The sequence below is a fragment of the Hypanus sabinus genome, chromosome 23 (genome assembly GCF_030144855.1).
Source record: "Hypanus sabinus isolate sHypSab1 chromosome 23, sHypSab1.hap1, whole genome shotgun sequence".
In the NCBI taxonomy this organism is placed as follows: Eukaryota; Metazoa; Chordata; class Chondrichthyes; order Myliobatiformes; family Dasyatidae; genus Hypanus; species Hypanus sabinus.
This window is the reverse complement of record NC_082728.1, coordinates 12,231,860-12,251,888: the sequence shown is the minus strand read 5'-3', so window position 1 is coordinate 12,251,888 and position 20,029 is coordinate 12,231,860. Positions and strand designations below refer to the sequence as shown.

The following is a 20,029-nucleotide window of genomic DNA, read 5'->3' as shown; positions in this document are numbered from 1 at the left end:
GCACTGGGAACTCCAGCCTCAGATTTTTCCTGGGGGTTTATTACCAAAGCCGTCCATGCAAGTGGATGTATCTCCACCTCGCCACCTATTCCAGGTCGCAAGGGTATTAATATTATCACTTTGTCTGAATTTTACATTTGATTTTCTGTCCCAGGGGTTCACCTCCTATACCCAGCACAAGCAGTTCGAGCCTAACCAACGATGTGAGCAAGCAGGCCGGACCCAGGGATATCTCATCAGCGTCGCGACAAGGAATTATTCCCACCGTCGGTGTACCATATACTCCACATTCTCACCAGTTTTCCAGAACACGGAAAATGTTTGATAAGGGGCCAGATCAGGTAAGAAATCTGTCAGATAGAAAATAACACAAATTCTGCTGCTTGCTCTTTTTCTCATGTTGTAGTTTCAGGTGAAATGTTCCAGAACACTTAATTGGGTTAACACCAATCAAAAGAAATTGAAAATGTGTGGTAGGTGATCAAAGATTTGATCAGAGAGTGGTTTTAAGGAGCATCTTAAAATGTAGATGTGAATTTTAGAAAGGGATTTACAGAGATTCAGACAGTTCAGTAGTGAAATAGTTAAGATGAGAAGCACTCAAGGAGAAGCAATCCAGAGGACTTGTGGGGCAGAAACAGGTTACAGAGAAATTATTTAAAATGTTGAAATAATTTATGAGGTTAAATTAGCTTTATTTGTCACATGTACATTGAAATATTGAAGCATACGGTGAAATGCGTCATTTGGCGTCAATGGCCAACACAATCCAGGATGTGCTGGGGCCAGCCCTCAAGAGTCACTATGCTTCTGCCATCAATATAGCAGGCCAGCCGTTTACTTGCCCTAACCTGTATGCCTTTTTAGGATGTGGGAGGAAGCTCATGCTATCACAGGGAGAATGTACAAACTCCTTACAGATAGCAGCGGGAATTGAATCCTGATGGATTTTGTGGCTGGCGCTACAAAGCATGCACTAACCTCTACGCTACTAAGCCACCATTATTTTACTGAATGAAATGACACCACCAAAGAGAGAAATATTAGTGGGAGCAATGAAGGCTTAGTTGAAGAAATGTGTTTTTAGAGGATGAAAGAGCTGAAATGACAGCGGATTAATGAGGTTTTGAAGTGCATGGAAGGCAGCATTAAAGGAACATAAAGTTCTTGGTGGTAGAGCCAACACAGGACAATGAACAAAATTCAAGTTTCAAGTCTATTTAACGCATACATCTGAAGATACGGTGAAATGTGTTGTTTGTGTTAACAGACCTGAGAATATGCTAGGGGCAGTCTGCAAGTATCGCCACACATTCCATTGCCAATGTAGCGTGCCACGCAATGTCCAGCAGAACAACATAAAAGAACAGCAAAATAAGCCCTGTTCCCTCCTGCCCGCACACATACTCAGTCCTCTAATCCGAAGGCAGGCCACTTTCTTGACTCTCCAGCCTCCCATTCGGACTTTCAACTACCCCAGCAGACTCTCAGAGAATCTCAGACCTGAGGTTCAACTTGTGTACTTCTGATTCAGGCCTCAATCCTTGGCATTGGCACCAAGATATCAGTTGATACGGTACAGATTTGGGTGAGAAAAGTAGCGTTATGGACTAATTCCAGTTTATAGAAGATTGGAGGCAAGTCAAGGAAGCACTTGAATAGTTGAGGCTCCACATGACAAAAACAGATGGGCTGAGCGAGGGGGGAAAGCTGGGTAATGTTATAGCAATTGAAGTAGGTGGATCTTCAGTAAATTCCAGATCAATTTGTACGGCACCTTGAGTTCTGTGAAATTTCAATGTAAGTGAAAAGTATTTTAGTGATCCAGCTCTGCTCCTGTTGTAAGTGAACAGCACCTCTGATTCAATCTTTATATTTCTTCAGCTCAGGCATTCTTACAACCTTTCATTTTTGTGTCATCCATGTGAATATTTTAAGAATCAAATTACTCCACAGGTTTCTGCTGTTGGTGTGTGGTTTCAATTAAGCCAAAAGGGAATTTTGTCAGGGTCTGTTTTTATTGGAAAACCTGCTTTTAGAACCAGTGAGAAGGAATAGTACAGGTGTACTTCCCGCCCCCCCCCCCTTTACAAATGTAGAGCATTCCTATGAAACCTTTCTTAAGCTGAAATGGCGTAAAGCGAAGAACCATTAATTTATATGGGAAAGATTTTTTTAAGTGAAAATCCTCTATGTAATGAAAAAACAGGTTACTAATATAGGTCTTTTGTAAAAGCGAAGTGGCGTAAAGCGAACATTCGTAAAGTGGGCAACACCTATATACTGCCAAGACAGGAGGGTCCTAGGTTGGGAGGGGAGCCTACAGCTGGTGGTGTATCCATGCACAGTTATAAGACCATAAAATGTAGGAGCAAAATTAGGCCATTTGGCCCATCAAGTATGCTTCGTTATTTCATCATGGCTGATCCATTTTTTCCTCTCAGCCCCAACCTCCTGCATTCCCCCAGTATCCCTTCATGCCCTGACCAATATAGAATCTATCAATCTCTGCCTTAAATATACATGAAGACTTGTCCTCCACAACTGCCTATGGCAACAAATTCTACAGATTCACCACTCTCTGGTTAAAGAAATTCCTCCTCAGCCCCGTTCTAAAAGAATGCCCCTGTATTCTGAGACTCTGTCCTCTCATCCTAGTCTCTCCCCTCTCATCCTAGTCTCTCCCCTCTCATCCTAGTCTCTCCCACCGTAGGAAACATCCTCTCCACATCCACTCTTTCAAGGCCTTTCAACATTCAATAGGTTTCAATTAGGTTACCCCTCATTCTTCTGAATTCTATAATCCTGGCTCACTTAGAGGCAGAAGTCACAGGCTTGAGAAATGCTGTGAGGATGACACCAGAGATTTTGCGGACGACAGTAATCTAGACTAGCACACACAAAATGTTAGAGGAACTCAGCAGGTCGGGTAACATCTATGTGGAGGAATAAAGACCCGATGTTTCAAGAAGAGTCTCAGCCTTTCTGTTAGAACATAGCAAGCTTTGGCATCTTCTTCATACCATGTAGTGTGTTCATATAATATATTTTTCAGATGTAAGTTAATTGGAGTACAGATATTTGCAATTGAGTGATGTAAGTTAGACTCACAGGCCTCTTCAAACTTGGCCTCACTTAAAACTAGAGAATATCAGAGCTCGATGAGTGCTTCCAAGTTCCCATCATACACAGAAGTATTGCTGATGCCTCACTAGCCCTTTATAGCATACCAAGAACATTGTCAGCGGCTTGAAGATAAACATAATTTGTCAAAATGAGAAAGTCAGGTTGTAAAGTCCGGCAGGACAAGTATACTACCGCAAGTGTGAAATGGTATTAAAACTTGTTTTTTGTTTCAGACTGTTGAAGATTCAGAGGATGGAGTTGGACACAAAAGTTTTATATCTGCAACTATGCAAACGGGGTTCTGTGATTGGAGTGCAAAATATTTTGCACAGCCAGTGATGAAGGTACATAACCACTTACTAATTAATATTGATTTCTGATTTACTTATTAGCAAATCAGTATGCTGAAGTGAGTGAACATCTGGTACAAAGTACCATCAAGCGAGCACAGAAGAGCTTCCTTTCTGATACTTCTTTTAACCTTGAAAACCTTGCAGCTTAATTTACACCTAGTGTAGTGTTCTCGCTCATGTGTAAGAGAACTCTGAACTAAACACCGAGGTAAACCGTAGTCAATGAAAACAGGATCGCAGTAAGATTAACCATTTACTGTTCACTCTTCCACATTAACGTATGGTGAAAACTGTTGATAAAACAATACAAAATGTATACAGTATTTGTTTCCTTTTTGATATCACACTTACATCGTAAATACTTGCAAAAGTAAAACTACAACAACTACATTACATTAAAGTGCAGCATACAGTCAGAATCTATCTACGCCATTGACTGCTTTAAATACACTTCAACACAAACTATCCGCGACTCTTTAACTAACGAAAACACAAACCTTATCAACTGTCATTACTTTTAATAGAATCAGCGTTAACATTTTTAATTCAACACATCGATTATCTCATGAACTTGAGGCATTGCTTCACTGATGTTTCTAGTGCGTAGAAAGAAAACTTTTCTTGTGCTGATCCTGCACATGTGAGCCCCCTCCTTCCCGTTTCTCCAAACCGGTATTTTCCCACAAGACCCAGCGAAACCGGGTGTGACGTCATCGCATGCCGCGATATATCACAGACAACGAATTTACTTTAAACAATCCTAACTTTAACTAAAAAATGCTAACAAACAAATTACTAAAGCAAAAATATTATAAACTAAACAAATGCCATAAAGGCAACACACCTAGTAATGGTTTGTAATCAGTTACATTGATTGCATTGACTCAAAATTTACTTAGATATATTGCTTATCTCCTGCTGTGGTAGCTTCTTTTTCTTTCCAATGAAATATGTTCTCAGGTTTAAATCTTGAAAACAATCTTAGAAAACCGCCCTAAGTGGTTTGTGTCCTTCACACCAGTATAATATAGAGAATGAAAAGTAATATGGGGAAATCCAGGACCCAGCTAATTCACATTGTAATGAAGACATCTGTTGCTAATGCTAGAAATATCTGAAGTGACGAAGCAATTCATTCCCCGTCAGAAGATTGATAGCTGGTTTGTGGGGAATGGCCTATTCCACTGTCTCAATGAGAGAAAATCTGCAGATGCTGGAAAGCAAAGCAATACACAGAAAATGCTGGTGGAACTCAGCAGGCCAAGCAGCATGTATGGAAAAGAGTTATCGGTCGACGTTTCGGGCCGAAATCCTTCATCAGGACTGGAAAAGGAGATGAGTAGTCAGAGTACAAAGGTGGAGGGAGGCGAAGAAGAACATGCCCTCTTCTCATTATACCTTCAGAGAGGAGGTACAGGAGCCTGAAGACACACACTCAACGTCTGAGGAATAGCTTCTTCCCCTTCGCCATCAGATTTATGAAAGGTCCACTATTTGTTGTTTATGTCAAATAACTTTGCAAGGGGGTTCTTTCTTCATGATGGAGGATAGCGATATCCCATCCCCATAGTAAGGAAGCATCAGCCATCATCAAGGACATCTTCAAAAGGTGTACAGTATCAGACTTAATTCACCAGCAGTTAGCTGAGAGGGGAGGGGACCAGGAGGGAAAACTCAGTCAACTCCATCATAGGCAGTAGCCTCCCCACCATCAAGGACACCTTCAAAAGACGATGCCTTCAAGAAGGCAGCATCCATCATTGAGGACCCTCATCATCCAGGACATGCCCTCTTCTCATTACTACCTTTTTCACTATTTTTCTCTCTGTCTTTGCATTACTTACTTCGATTGTAGGTTTCTTAGTGTAACTTGAAGTATTTATTGATGTATTGCACTGTACTGTTGCTGCAAATCAACATACTTCACTGCATATGTCAGTGATAATACATCTGATTCTGATTCTGATGACTCCAGTCAGTGATTTATCCTTTTGAAATTCTCTAAAAGATCCTCAGTTCCACATTAGTTGTCCTTCATCACCCTTAATAGTTCCCAAGATTTCTTATACATCAGTAACTCCTAGCAAGAAGAAAAGATCTATCATCTAAGTTTACTGTTTTCTTCCCAGAAACTGCTCATAATTTAATTAAAGTATATTCTGGATTCCCCCCACCCCTACCTTTTCTCCAAGAACATTTCTCCAATCTGTAAACCTTTCATTTTCTGTCTTTTTTGAATGTGTCCATTATATAAATATTAAACTCTGCTCATCATTTGAAGAAATGCAATCTCTGCCATCTGAAAACGTCCGTGCTTTGGACTCCTTTAGCCATTGTCTGTCAGGCTTTCCTATGGCCTGCAACTTTGATGTCAGGTAGAAGCTAGTCATGTGAAGCTTAGTCCAATATCTGTAGGAAGTCACGGTATAATCCGTAAAGGTTATCAGGCTGAAATATTACCTAATCTGTTTCATTTCCTGCAAGTACATTCTGCCCTGCTGAGACTTTTCTACCTACACCCTATCCTCGTTATAGGCGGGGGGATACGTTCCTCGCAGTTGACACATAGTATGGAAAATGCATAATGTGAATAATTATTTAAATAGAGAAAATAGGGATGTGTTCTGGAGGGCTTCCTAAATATGTTTTATCTGTAATTTATTCACATTTTCATTCCAACGCGACACAAAAGCAGTACCACAAGGCAACATTTGTATTATTTTTCATCAGTTAAGGTCATGTTCAGTGTAATAAATTATAGAAAGTAACATACTAGGGCGTACAGTACTCTCCAACAGTGGCAGGTGTATTGGCTCTGGGAGATGAGTGGTTGTTGTGGTGTCGGGCAGCTCTACGTGGATAAGGTGGATGGATGGTTGTGGTCATCAGGATCATATCAAGCACTGCAAGGGGTGAAGGAAAACTTAAAGAACTCTCAGTACTGCCGGCAACAGGAGATGACACCGGTTTGAAGAAAGTGGTGAGGGTTGTTTGCTTGGCAGCATTTTGTTTTTCAGCATAAATTTGCTTGTAGGGGTCGACAGCAGGGAACGACTGAAATGCTGACTCCGTTCTAAACTTGGGTCCATGTCCATCGCCATTTGTGCCAAGTGTTCCGCAGCCTTAAAAAATTCTGCCAGTTGTTTCACCGTAAAATCCTTCACCTGTAACTCGACACTTTCTTCTTCATCGTTATCACCTTCAGTCTGAGTTAAACGCAGAAGGTCATCCATACTTAATTCTTCATCATGAGAATCCAAGAGTTCTACCACGTCAGCAGTCTCAAGATCTGAGAATCCTTCCCCACCAATTTTATAGCCCAGGACCACACAATCCTAGGTGGCTACAGTGAAGGCAGGAAACCCCTTGAGGGTGTGCACACACTCCGCCCAAATTGATTCCCACGCTCCATTGAGAGTGGAAGACCTGACCTCTTTCCAGGATTCATCAACGTTATTGATGGCATGTCTGATGTTGAAGGACTTCCACCATTCCCTCACTGTTGATAAACTCCGGGATTTTCAAAATCGTCTGTTGCTTGCAGCATCTGAGAGATAGCTCGCCGTTAAATATAAGCCTTGAATGTGGATATCACACCTTGGTCGAGTGGTTGAATTAACGATGCTGTGTTAGGCGGCAGGAAACATACTGTTATGTTAGGATGAATGCTATCCAAATGTTTAGGATGGACTGGCACATTGTCAAGCAACAAAAGAACTTTAAAGGCAAGATTCTGTTCCCGGCAGCAGCAAAATGATTAGCAAACCAATCTTCAAAGATTTGACCAGTGACCCATGCTTTCTTGTTCGCTGCCCAGTGGACAGGAAGCATATTCTTACCCAAACCCTTAAGAGCACGGGGGTTTAGTGAATGGTAAACTAAGAGAGTCATAGTTAAATATTTCAAGCATAAAATCAGTGCACCGTAGGTAATAAAAACAGAAGTTTAAGCGTGCAAGATTGCACATCCACATGCTGCTGAAACCAATGCGAGACTGGAGGGAGTGAGACTGTGAGGTATGCGCAAGTGACTTGTATTGGGGGGAAAATATTAAACTCTGCTCATTATTTGAAGAAATGCAATCTCTGCCATCTGAAAACGTCCGTGCTTTGGACTCCTTTAGCCATTGTCTGTCAGGCTTTCCTATGGCCTGCAACTTTGATGTCAGTTATGATGTCAGGTAGAAGCTAGTCATGTGAAGCTTAGTCCAATATCTGTAGGAAGTCATGGTATAATCCGTAAAGGTTATCAGGCTGAAATATTACCTAATCTGTTTCATTTCCTGCAAGTACATTCTGCCCTGCTGAGACTTTTCTACCTACACCCTATCCTCGTTATAGCAATTAACTGGAAAATCTTAAATTGAATAAAAAAAATTTTATATGCCCTTTTGTCACCACCAGTTTAACCCTAGCTTAGTCACGGGGCAATTTGCAATGACCAGTTAATCTACTAATTGTTATGTCTTTGGACTTTGGGAAGAAACCGAAGCACCTAGAGGAAACCCACTTAATTCATAGGGAGCAAACACGAGGAAATCTGCAGATGCTGGAAATTCAAGCAACACACACAAAGTGCTGGTGGTATACAGCAGGCCAGGCAGCAGCTATTGGGAGAAGCACTGTCGACGTTTCAGGCCGAGACCCTTGCTGCCTGGCCTGCTGTGTTCCACCAGCATTTTGTGTGTGTTAATTCATAGGGAGGACATGCGAACTCCTTACAGAGTACACCAGGATTGAACTCAGAACTCCTTCGCCCTGAGCTGTAATAGCGTCACACTAATTGCTATACCACCATGGGGTTCATTATGTCACAGAACAATAGTAATGCCTGGTACAGGAATTTTAGACCATAAGACTATAAAACATAGGAGCAGAATTACGCCATTCAGCCCATTGAGTCTGCACTGCCATTCCATCTTGGCTGATTTATTATCCCTCTGAACCTTATTCTTCCACCTTCTCCCTGTAATTTTTGACACTCCTACTAATGAAGAACCTATCAAGCTCTGTTTAAAACATATCTAATAACAAGGCCTTCGCAGCCATTTGTGGCAATGAACTCCATTCAATCAGCGTTAACTGAAGTTGTTATAACTATACCTTTTGAAGAGAATCTGAGATTTCAAATCAGTGAGCAACAAATATTCTGCAGCAGAAACTCAAGAGATAAAGCAAAATTTTGTTGCTACAAATTGCAGCATCTGCAGTCACTTGTGTCTCTGTTGTAAATCAGTGAAACCACTTGAGTGACAATTTTCAAAGTAAAAGGCAAATTTCTTTTGATTCTCAAAGGCCCCAAGGTGATGTTATAAACCAATTCTACTGTTATTCAATTCAAGTTTATTGGTCATTCAACCATACATGAATACTCATTAATACAGCCAAACGAGACAGCGTTACTCTGGGGTCAAGATGCGAAGCACAGTACCAACTGTCACACACAGCACAAAGCACACATAGCACGTATAAGATAGAAAGATGCAACCACTCAATAAGAGACCAAACTCAAGCCATCTAAAGCTGCTGAAATCTGCAGATGACCCCAACAGAGCTTGTTTTCTGCCGAACAAACACTGGGGGAGGTGGTGGTGTTGGGAGGGAATAGTAGCATCAACTCCAGCCTGGACACTGCATCATACTGCCCCCAATGCCACTCCCTAATGGCTGTAAACTATCAACTATTTTACTGTCTTAAAGAAAACCCACAAAATGACTGAAGATTTTACAGTAAACACTAATATGGCCATTTCTGATTCGCAATAGTTTTTAATATAGCCTGATGTGACTGTGATCAAAGTCACTTGAGAGACTCTGAAGCTGGAGATATGGGAACTTCTACTTATCACAACATGCGGACATTCTTCTGGAGACTTTCGGTAAAGGCTCACAAACTCAAAGTACATCACAATGTTAAACTTTTAAGGTCAAAGGTAACAGATGATTCAATGAAATTTCAATAGTTGCAATGACATTGTTTACTTCAATTCTTTGGGCTGACAAATGGTTCCTTTGAGATGTATATTTACAGTGGGAGCACATTGTAGTAAGACACCTCAGAAAGTTTAAACACCTTTGCTGAGAAAAACAAATTAACACAGATATTCTAAAAGCTTCTGACATCAGAGATCCAAATGCCCAACTATTGAATAGAACTAACTGATAATATCAGTTTAGTCTGCAAGCTTCCTATAACTCATTTGCAATGATGCAATTTACTTAAACCTATTACTCAAACCCTGGATTGATGCAGGCCAATTGACACAACCCCATTGTCTTAAAGTTGGAAGATGCATACACCATTTTGCAAACCATATCTCTTGGTCTGTGCTACGCTGCAGTATTGTTTATTTGCAAAGGTGTGTTTTTAACGTCAATTTACTGCTTGCAATTTACATTAAGAATATTCACATTAGTATCTGCTACATTCACAGAATTCCAGAATACTCCCTAACATAGCCTTCAGTATCAACATGTATTCAGTCTGCTAAAGATTCATCAGTGTTGAGGACAAAGATTGTTTATTAATACTCTGATGAATGCAAAGTGCAGAGTATGTATAACAGATTTCAAACACATGCCCAATTTTAATTTCTTCTTATTAAGCCCATCACCCCTACAGCAACTCACCAGAGTACCCTATCCAGGACAAGTCTTTCAAATTGTCTGCCGGTGTAACCAATCTTTGAAGATCCTTCCTCCTCAGGGATGAAGTATTTGGATCTTCTGTTGGCATTTCTGTAGCACTGTTTTCTTACGAGATGACGTTGCTATGCCCCATGCTCAACCCTCCTCCTTTCGCATCCAGGCTTGGGACTGTACATGGCAGAAATAATTTTCATTGAACCATTGTGATATTTGGTGAAGAGAATATTAAAAGGGATGTTCTGTGCTTCTTCATTTCATTTACGTTTAATGTAAAGCTAACCCATCTTTGTATTGGTATCATTAGCTGTTCGTTGTATAAGGTCCTTGGAGATGGAACATAATTGCATGTATTTCTTTTGATCTAAGCTGAACCTGGAGGACTGTTGGACTGCACTTAGTCTGGCTTTTACACTTTGACCTGTTCAACTTTGGTGACCCTACCAAGAACCAATGCATAAAGCCCTGACTTCAGACAACATAGCTCTCCTGGTCATTGAGGCGCATAAGCCTCTAAACCCTACAACAAAGTTGTGGTCCTCTTGGAAGATTTTTGATTCAGTACCTGATAAATGCACATCAGTACAATAGTAGGGATAAAGACTACATAATGGGATTCCACTAGTAGGTTTGCCAGCCAAAACTACGAAGCTCTCACTCGGGGTCTCTATCCAGTAGCTCTTGTTGTAGATTGCTGGGTGTCAATTTTCCTAACATTTGTTTGTGCCTTTAATGTCTCACAGTGTGTTAAACTCTTTGGACTTGCAAGTTGTTGTGCCATGAACAAAGTACAGGGCCAACCAACACAAGAAGATCTATAATCTCATATTAGTGCTCATTCTGTATACGCAGCCTGTAACTTCCATCAACTAATTATGAAGTATGAAAGTTCATCTTCCCTTGGTTTACACTCCCCTTTCCTGCACAAGTTTGTTGCTCCACTTATATGAATATGTCTCTCCCTGCTTCATTTCCGTGTTACTGTTTTGGAGCCTTGTAGCTAATTGAGCATCTTCTCTATTGATGTTCAGATGTTTTCATCAACAGTTTCAAAGCTAAATTATCAAACTTAACCTACCCTGGTTAATTGAGTTCGATTCAGCTTTAAAGTATCCTGTTTGCAATTGCATCATGATTAGTGCCTTCTCCAGTGTCACCAACAAATTGACGTTTTCTTAAATCGAACATGTAAAAACAGTGTGATCCTGTGATTGAATTAAGCTATTGACTAATTGCAGAGCAGGACCCAGATTTCTCCCAATTTTACCAAAGTGGGAAATGTTATATCCATAAATCTTTAAAGTCTTTATTTTCCAAATCCTTGATGTCAACATATTTGAAAAATACGGTGATAACGTTGTAAGAAAAAGAACTGAAATAATGATTTGTTCCTCAATTCTCTGCTCCTGAAATTCTCCGTATCATAAACACAAGAGATGCTGCAGATGCTGGAAATTTTGAGCAACACACACAAAATGCTGCAGAAACTCAACATATCCCCTATGGAGGGGAATAAACAGCATTTGGGCTGAGATCTTATATCAGGACTAATCATGTGTTTTCCATGTTCTGTCACATCTTTTATTTCATTCATGGGAAATATACGTCATTGCTAGAGAGATTTTGAGAAGCTGGGAGATTTTCTGCAGAATAATCAGTGTCTGTACTGCTCCTGCAACTATGGTATTTGTATGACTACTCAAGTAAGGATTAATAATATATTCCACAGTGACAGCACTGATGAATGTCTGGTTAGGCCTTCTGTTGTTAGAGTTGTTCTTACTTGGTATAGGGTGGTACGGTAGCGTAAGGCTTTACAGTGTCATCAATTTCCACTGTTGTCTGTAAAGAGTTTGTGCATTCTCTCCGTGACTGTGTGGGTTTTCCCTGGGTGCTCCAGTCTCTTTCCACATTCCAAAAACAAACAGGTTGGGGTTAGTCATTTGTGGATGTGCTATGTTGGTGACACTTGTAGGCTGCCCCCAGCACAAATTTGGACTATGTTGGTCATTGACACAAACAGCACATTTCACTATATGTGAAATATGACAAATTTGTTTGGTGACAAATTAACGTTTCTACTCTTAGCTTTACTTGTGTGGCAAAGGTGTAACTTGCCAGCCAGGCCAGTATGTCATCCAGGGACAAGCCTGATGAGTTGTGAATGGAAAAGAGGAGCTAGTTGTCACTAAAGATCTTGCATTAGACGTTGATGGAAGGAAAGCCGTTGACGAAGCAGTAATCAATTAGAATTTGTTAATATTGTCACATGTACTGAAGTAAAGTGAAAAAACTGTCTTGCATGCTTGTCTCACAGTAAATTATTAAATCAGTTCTATTAATCAAATCATTAGTCAAGTCACTTTTATTGTCATTTCAACCATAACCGCTGGTACAGTGCATAGTAAAAATGAGACAAAGTTTTTCAGGACCATGGTGTTAAATGACACAGTACAAAAACTACACTGAACTATGTAAAAAAACAACATAGAGAAAGCTACACTAGACTACAGACCTACACTGGACTGCGTAAAGTGCACAAAAATAGTTCAGGCATTACAATAAATAATAAACGGGACAATAGGGCAAGGTGTCAGTCCAGGCTCTGGGTATAGAGGAGTCTGATAGCTTGGGGGAAGAAACTGTTACATAGTCTGGTTGTGAGAGCCCGAATGCTTCGGAGCCTTTTCCCTGACGGCAGGAGGGAGAAGAGATTGTATGAGGGGTGCATGGGGTCCTTCATAATGTTGTTTCCTTTGCGGATGCAGCGTGTAGTGTAAATGTCTGTGATGGCGGGAAGAGAGACCCCGATGATCTTCTCAGCTGACCTCACTATCCGCTGCAGGGTCTTGTGATCCGAGATGGTGCAATTTCCGAACCAGGCAGTGATGCAGCTGCTCAGGATGCTCTCAATACAACCCCTGTAAAATGTGATGAGGATGGGGGGGGGGGGGGGGTGGGAGATGGACTTTCCTCAGCCTTCGCAGAAAGTAGAGACGCTGCTGGGCTTTCTTTGCTATGGAGCTGGTGTTGAGGGACCAGGTAAGATTCTCCGTCAGGTGAACACCAAGAAATTTGGTGCTCTTAACGATCTCTATCGAGGAGCCATCGATGTTCAGTGGGTTGTGGTCGCTCCCTGCCCTCCTGAAATCAACAACTATCTCTTTTGTTTTGTTCACATTTCAGAGACAGGTTGTTGGCTCTGCACCAGTCCATTAGCTGCTGCACCTCCTCTCTGTAAGCTGACTCGTCATTCTTGCTGATGAGACCCACCACGGTCGTGTCATCGGCGAACTTGATGATGTGGTTCGAGCTGTGTGTTGCAGCACAGTCGTGGGTCAGCAGAGTGAACAGCAGTGGACTGAGCACACAGCCCTGGGGAGCCCCCATGCTCAGTGTGATGGTGTTGGAGATGCTGCTCCTGATCAGGACTGACTGAGGTCTCCCAGTCAGGAAGTCTAGGATCCAGTTGCAGAGGAAGATGTTCAGGCCCAGTAGGCTCAGCTTTCCAATCAGTTTCTGAGGGATGATTGTGTTGAATGCTGAACTGAAGTCTATGAACAGCATCTGAATGTATGTATCTTTTGTGTCCAGGTGGGTTAGGGCCAGGTGGAGGGTGGTGGCAATGGCATCATCTCTTGAGCGTTTGGGACAGTACGCAAACTGCAGGGGGTCCAGTGAGGGGGGGCAGCAGGGTCTTGATATGCCTCATGACAAGCCTCTCGAAACACTTCATGATGATGGATGTAAGTGCAATGGGATGGAGTCATTTAGGCAGGACACTGAAGACTTCTTCAGCATGGGGATGATGGTGGCGGCCTTGAAGCACGTTGGAACAGTGGCCCTGCTGAGGGAGACGTTGAAGATGTCAGTGAGAACATCTGCTGGCTGGTCTGCACATCCTCTGAGCACTCTACCAGGGATGTTGCCTGGTCCAGCAGCCTTCCGTGGGTTGACCCTGCACAGGGTTCTTCTCACATTGGCCACAGTGAGACACAGCACCTGGTCATTTGTAGGAGGGGTGGACTTCCTCGCTGCCATGTCATTTTCCGCCTCAAACTGGGCGTAGAAGTTATTCAGCGCATCTGGGAGGGAGGCATCACCCACACAGTCAGGTGATGTTGTCCTGTAATTGCTGATATCCTGGATGCCCTTCCACATGCACCATGTGTCACCGATGTCCTGGAAGTGGCTGTGGATTAGCTGGGCGTGTGCACGCTTTGCCCCTCTGATGGCTCGGGACAGTTTGGCCCTTTCTGTTGCTAGAGCTGTTAGAGCTGCCTTGTCACCTGCTCTGAAGGCGGAGTCATGGGACCTCAGCAGCACACGCACCTCCGCGGTCATCTCTGGCTTCTGGTTAGCGCATATAGTGATGGTCTTGGACAGAGAAACATCATCAATGCACTTGCTGATCTAGCTGGTCACTGATACTCCTCTAAGTTGGTAGAGTCGCCATCGGTTGCAGCCTCCCTGAACATGTGCCAGTCAGTGTGCTCAAAGCAGTCTTGAAGAGCAGAGACGGCTCCTGCAGGCCAGGTTTTCACCGGTCTGGAGCGCCTGACGAGCGGTCTGTATGCTGGGATTAGCATAACAGAGATGTGGACTGAGTAACCGAGATGTGGCACGCATCGGGGATGTTTGTATAAGCAAGGTCCAACGTGTTCTCCCCTCTCGTTGCAAAGTCCACATACTGATGGAATTTGGGGAGCGCTGACTTGAGGTTCACGTAGTTAAAATCACCGGCGACAATAAACAGTTCATCAGGGTGTGCATTCTGCAGTTCGCTAATAGCCCCGTACAGTTCACAGAGCGCCTCCTTAGCGTTAGCGCTGGAGGGAATGTAGACACCGAATATAAGGACAGAGGTGAATTCCCATGGCAAATAAAATGGTCTGCATCGAACAGCCACAAACTCCACTAGCGATAAGCAGTGTCTGGAAACCAGCACAGAGTTCTTACACCATTCGGTGTTGATGTAAATACACACACCACCACCGTGAGTCTTACCGGAGACAGCTGCATCCCTGTCCACATGAAACAAGGCGAGCCTGTCTAGCTGAATGGCAACATCCGAAATCCCATCAGTGAGCCCTGTCTCTGTGAAGACATACGCAGAGCAAACTCTGTACTCCGCCGAGTATTTAGGCAGTGCTTTGAAATAGTACAAGGTAAAACAATAGCAAAATGTGGAATAAAGTAAAACATCATAACCAGGTCGAGACGAACTTAACATACTCGAGAACTATTAACTAGTCTTACAACACCGGCTATAATCTGTCCTTCAACTGATGATATCTCTTTTAGTGATCTAGTATCTTCTGTCTGATGGGAGTGTAGAGAAGAGAGAATGCCTTGGTGGGGATTGTGATTGGTGTCAATTACGCTGGCTGCTTTACTGAGGCAGCAAGAAGTATAGGTGGAGGGGAGGCTGGTTACTGTGATGGGCTGGGCTTTGTCCACAGCTTTCTGCAGTTTCTTGCGGTCACGGGCCGAGCAATGGCCGTACCAAGCTGTGATGCATCTAAACAGAATGCTTTCTATGGTGCACTGACAATAATTGAAAAGGGTAGTCAGGGACATGCCAAATTTGTTCACCATCCTGAGGAAGTATTGGTGAACTTGACAGAGAACATTGAACACAGGAATGCCTGCAGTAAATAGCTGAAATGAATCCCGTCCAGCAAGCACTGCCCTCCTTTGTGCATGCTTTCACGTGGTGGGTGGAAAACATTGATGTGAGTTTTCCTTGGACTCCTTGATGCCTCATTTCATCATTTGCTACCTTGATGTCAAGAGCAGTTATTTTCAAATCATCTTTGATATTCATATCTTTTATCTGAGAGTTCAAAGACATGTGGAGCTAAACAACCCTCGAACTATCTAAACTGAATATTAATGAGTACTGAGTAGCAATGCTGTGCACGTAGAACATAGAACATTACAGCACAATACAGGCCCTTTTGTGCACGATGTTTTGCCGACCTTTTAACCTACTTGAAGGTCAATCTAACTCTATGCCCCCTCATAACACTTCATTTTTCTATCATCCATGTGCCTATCTAAGAGTTTCTTAAATGCCCCTAATGTAGCACACACAAAACTCTGCAGGTCAGACAGCATCTGTGGAAGCTCTATGGAATAAACAACCTGCTTTTTGAGCCAAGACCCTTCTTCAGGAATGAGAAGGACGGGGATAGATGCCAGAATAAAAAGGCGGGGAGAGGGGAAAGAGATTAGCTGAAAGGTGCTGGTGAAGCCAGGTGGATAGGAAAGGTCAAGGACTAGAGAAGAAAGAATCTGGTAGGAGAGGAGAGTAGAGCATGGGAGAAAGAAAAGGAGGTGGGGACCCAAGGGGAAGTTATAGGCAGGTAAGTAGTAAGTGGTCAGAGTGGGAAATAGAGGAAGGGAGAGAGGGAATTTGTTTACTGGAAAGAGAAATTGATAATCATCCCTAATGTATCTGACACTACCACCATACCTGGCAGTGTGTACCACACACCCACCACTCTGTGTGTAAAGAACTTACCTCTGACATCCCCTTTATATGTCTCTCCAATCACCATAAGATTGCGTCCCCTCGTATTAGGCATGTCTGCCTTGGGAAAAGTCTATGACTATCCACTCCATCTATGTCTGCCTCATCATCTTGTACACCTTGCAGCACTTTGTTGATAATTGAGAGTATCCAGGATAGACTAAATCAGCTGGGTTGAACTTCTCTTGCCTATTGTGATTAGAACTACCTCAGCAGCTCTCCATAATGCATGATGCATGCAGCTTTTAACTGTACTGTCACAGCCTGACTGGAAGCAAACACAGGCACAGCAGGCCCAAAGCCTTCATCGTGTCGAGCAGCATATGCTATCTTTTTTTCTATTTCATTCCTTTATGATACCTAGCATGTTGTTAACTATGCTTCTATGTCTTCGAACACAGAACAGTACAGGCATTTCAGTCCATGATATTATGCCGACCTTTCACTCTCCTCCAAGATCAATCAATCCCTTCCCTCCCACATAGCCCTCCATTTTACTTTCATCCATATGCCTACCGAAGAGTTTCATAAGTGCCACTAATGCATCTGTCTCTACCGCCACGTCTGAGAAGACGTTCCATGTACTCACCACTCTGTGTAATACAAATTTACCTCTGACACCCTCCTCCCTCTCAAACCTTTCCTTCAGTCACCTTAAAGCTATGACACTTTGTACTAGCCATTTCTACCCTGGAAACAGTCTCTGATTTTCCACTCAATCTAAGCCTTCTAATATCTTGTACACCTAATCATAAGTATTTGGTCCCTCGCCAATCTCGAGGGGCCAGAATCCGTCCTGCAGCTCCTACCTACCTGGGCTGATCTTGCACCTTGTTTACTGCTTGATAACTATAGAACAGGATCAAAGGACAGATTGGCCTCAGTGGTTGGGAGGATGTTGGAGTCAATTGTCAAGGATGAGATTTCAGGGTACTTGGAGGCACATGGTAAAATAGGTTGAAGTTAGCATGGCTTCCGTGAGGGAAAATCTTGCTTGACAAATCTGTTGGAATTCTTTGAAGAAATAACAAGCAGGATAGACAAAGGAGAATTGGTTGATGTGTACTTCAATTTTCAGAAGGCCTTTGACAATGTGCCACATATGAGGCTGCTTAACAAGTTTGGAGCCCGTTGTATTACAGAGAAGTTACTAGCATGGGTAGAGCATTGGCTGATTGGCAGGAGGCAAAGAGTAGGAATAAAGGAAGCCTTTTCTGATTGGCTGCTGGTGACTGGTGGTGTTTCACAGGGGTCGGTGTTGCTGCAGCTTTTTATGTTGTATGTCAATGACTTGGATGACAGAATTGATAGCTTTGTGGCCAAGTTTGCAGGTGATACAAAGATTGGCAAAAGGGCAAGAGTTGCTGTGGAAGCAGAGAGGCTGCAGAAAGACTTAGACATGTTAGGAGAATGGGCAAAGAAGTGGTAGATGGAATACCGTGTCAGGAAGTGTATGCTCATGCACATTGTTAGAAGGAATAAAAGCATAGATTATTTTCTTAGTGGTGAGAAAATTCTAAATTCCAAGGTGCAAAGTGACTTTGGAGTCTTTGTGCAGGATTTCCTAAAGTTTAATTTGCAGGTTGAGTCAGTGGTGAGTAAGGTAAAGGCAATGTTAGCATTCATTTCAAGAGGATTAGAACATAAAAACAAGGATGTAATGCTGAGGCTTTATAAGACATTGGTGAGGCCTCACTTGTATTGTGAGCAGTTTTGTAACAGTATTTAGACAGTAAGTATTTCTTTTAACACACATCATTAATACTTACTGAATTTATCATTCTGTACCTTTCAAGAAAGCCTGTTCTATGTCAGGAAAAATTATGTATCAAAGAGAAACAGTAATTTTTTTCTGATGGAAGAGTGAGACTAGCATTTACGAAGCATGTTTTAAGGTCTCAGGCGTCCCAACCACTTCACTGTAATAAAGAGCAAAAATAATCATCAGGCTTATAAAGCATCTGGATTAACAGACAAAGAACAAGGAAGAAGACTTGTTTTCGGTTTTAAGCCAAGGGCCAAACGAAGGTACAATGGGCCAGATGGTTTCCTTCTATGCTATAATATCCTATGATTCTAAATTATCTTTAAGAGAGAAATATTACTGTGTGCTGTTCTTCACAAGCCATGCATAGTCTAGTGTTATGGCAACAGTGTTAAGGTTTATTAAGGAATAATTGTTGAAGTATTTTCAGCCTGTATTGAGGTGGGCTTCAGATGTCGAGAAGTTACACTCTCAGTGACTATGCCTCATTAAACCATCCTCCCTATGGGTAGCAAGGCAAGTCTTTGCAATCGATTTTTCTGTCCCACCTGATAAGGAGGCAGCTACATAGGCTGTGACATTTTGTCCCCACAGCACTTCTGTCACTTGCAAAGGTTTTCAGCAATTCCTCATAGAGTAAAATACACCCTTCACACCATAAGTTGAAGAGAATTACTTAGTGCTTATGGTGCAGCCATTTCAACGTATTTTAATAGCTAAGTGCTTTTATGTCTGGGGGACGGTCAGACCAGCGTGAGACCATTGAGAAGGAGATGGTGCTGGGCCTCTTGAGCTTATAAATGGACAGGTCCCCAGAGCCCTCTGGAATATATCTCAGGTTACTGAAAGAGAAGGGACTGCTGTGACCATGATGGAAATCATTGCTTCCAGGCAAGAACCTGGAGGACTGGAAAGTAGCAAAAGTTGATTCTTGTTTTTTAGGAACTAAGGTAGAGATAGTCCAAGAAGTTATAGAACACTGAGCCTCCCATCAGTGACAGGGAAGCTATTGGAGAGGATCCTTTCCATTCATTGGAAAGAATGGCCTGATTATGAATTGTCAGTGAAATGTTGTTAGGGGCAGGTCATGTCTTATTGAAGGTAGGGCTGTGTATATTGTCTTTGTGGACTTTAGGAAGGTATTTGACAAGTTCCCTCATTGTGGGCTATCCTTGCAATTAAGGTATATAGGACCTATGGTGACTTGCAAGTTTGGAGTCAGAATTGCCTTGCTCATAGAAAACAGAGGGCAATGGTGGGAGAGGGTTCTGGCTGGAGGTTCATGGCCGCTGGTGTTCCACAGGGATCAGTGCTGGGACTTCGGTTGTTTCTAATATAATATAAACAAATGACTTGGATGTAAATGTATGTGGGTGGGTAAGGAAGTTTGCAGATAATGCAAAGGTCGATGGAGTTGTGGACAGTGAAGAAGTGTCAAAGGGTATACATCAGTTACAAATATGAGTGGTGGAATGGTATTTGGAGTTCAATCTGGGCAAGTTTGAGATGTTATGAGGTCAAAAGTAAAAGGGAAGAATGCAGTTAATGGAAGACCCTAGACAACTTTTTATCTTGGGGTGCAAGTCAATAGCTCTCTAAAAGTGGC

At 42.4% G+C, this 20,029-nt stretch overlaps 1 protein-coding gene across 1 annotated transcript in view; it reads left to right on the top strand.

Annotated features, from left to right (window-relative positions):
* Positions 1-20,029, top strand: part of rptor (regulatory associated protein of MTOR, complex 1) — a 499,208-nt gene that overhangs the window by 387,983 nt on the left and 91,196 nt on the right. The window contains exons 23-24 of the mRNA XM_059948392.1: positions 155-341; positions 3,360-3,470. Of these exons, the coding sequence (XP_059804375.1) occupies positions 155-341; positions 3,360-3,470 (298 nt within the window). The remainder of the gene's footprint in view (positions 1-154; positions 342-3,359; positions 3,471-20,029) is intronic.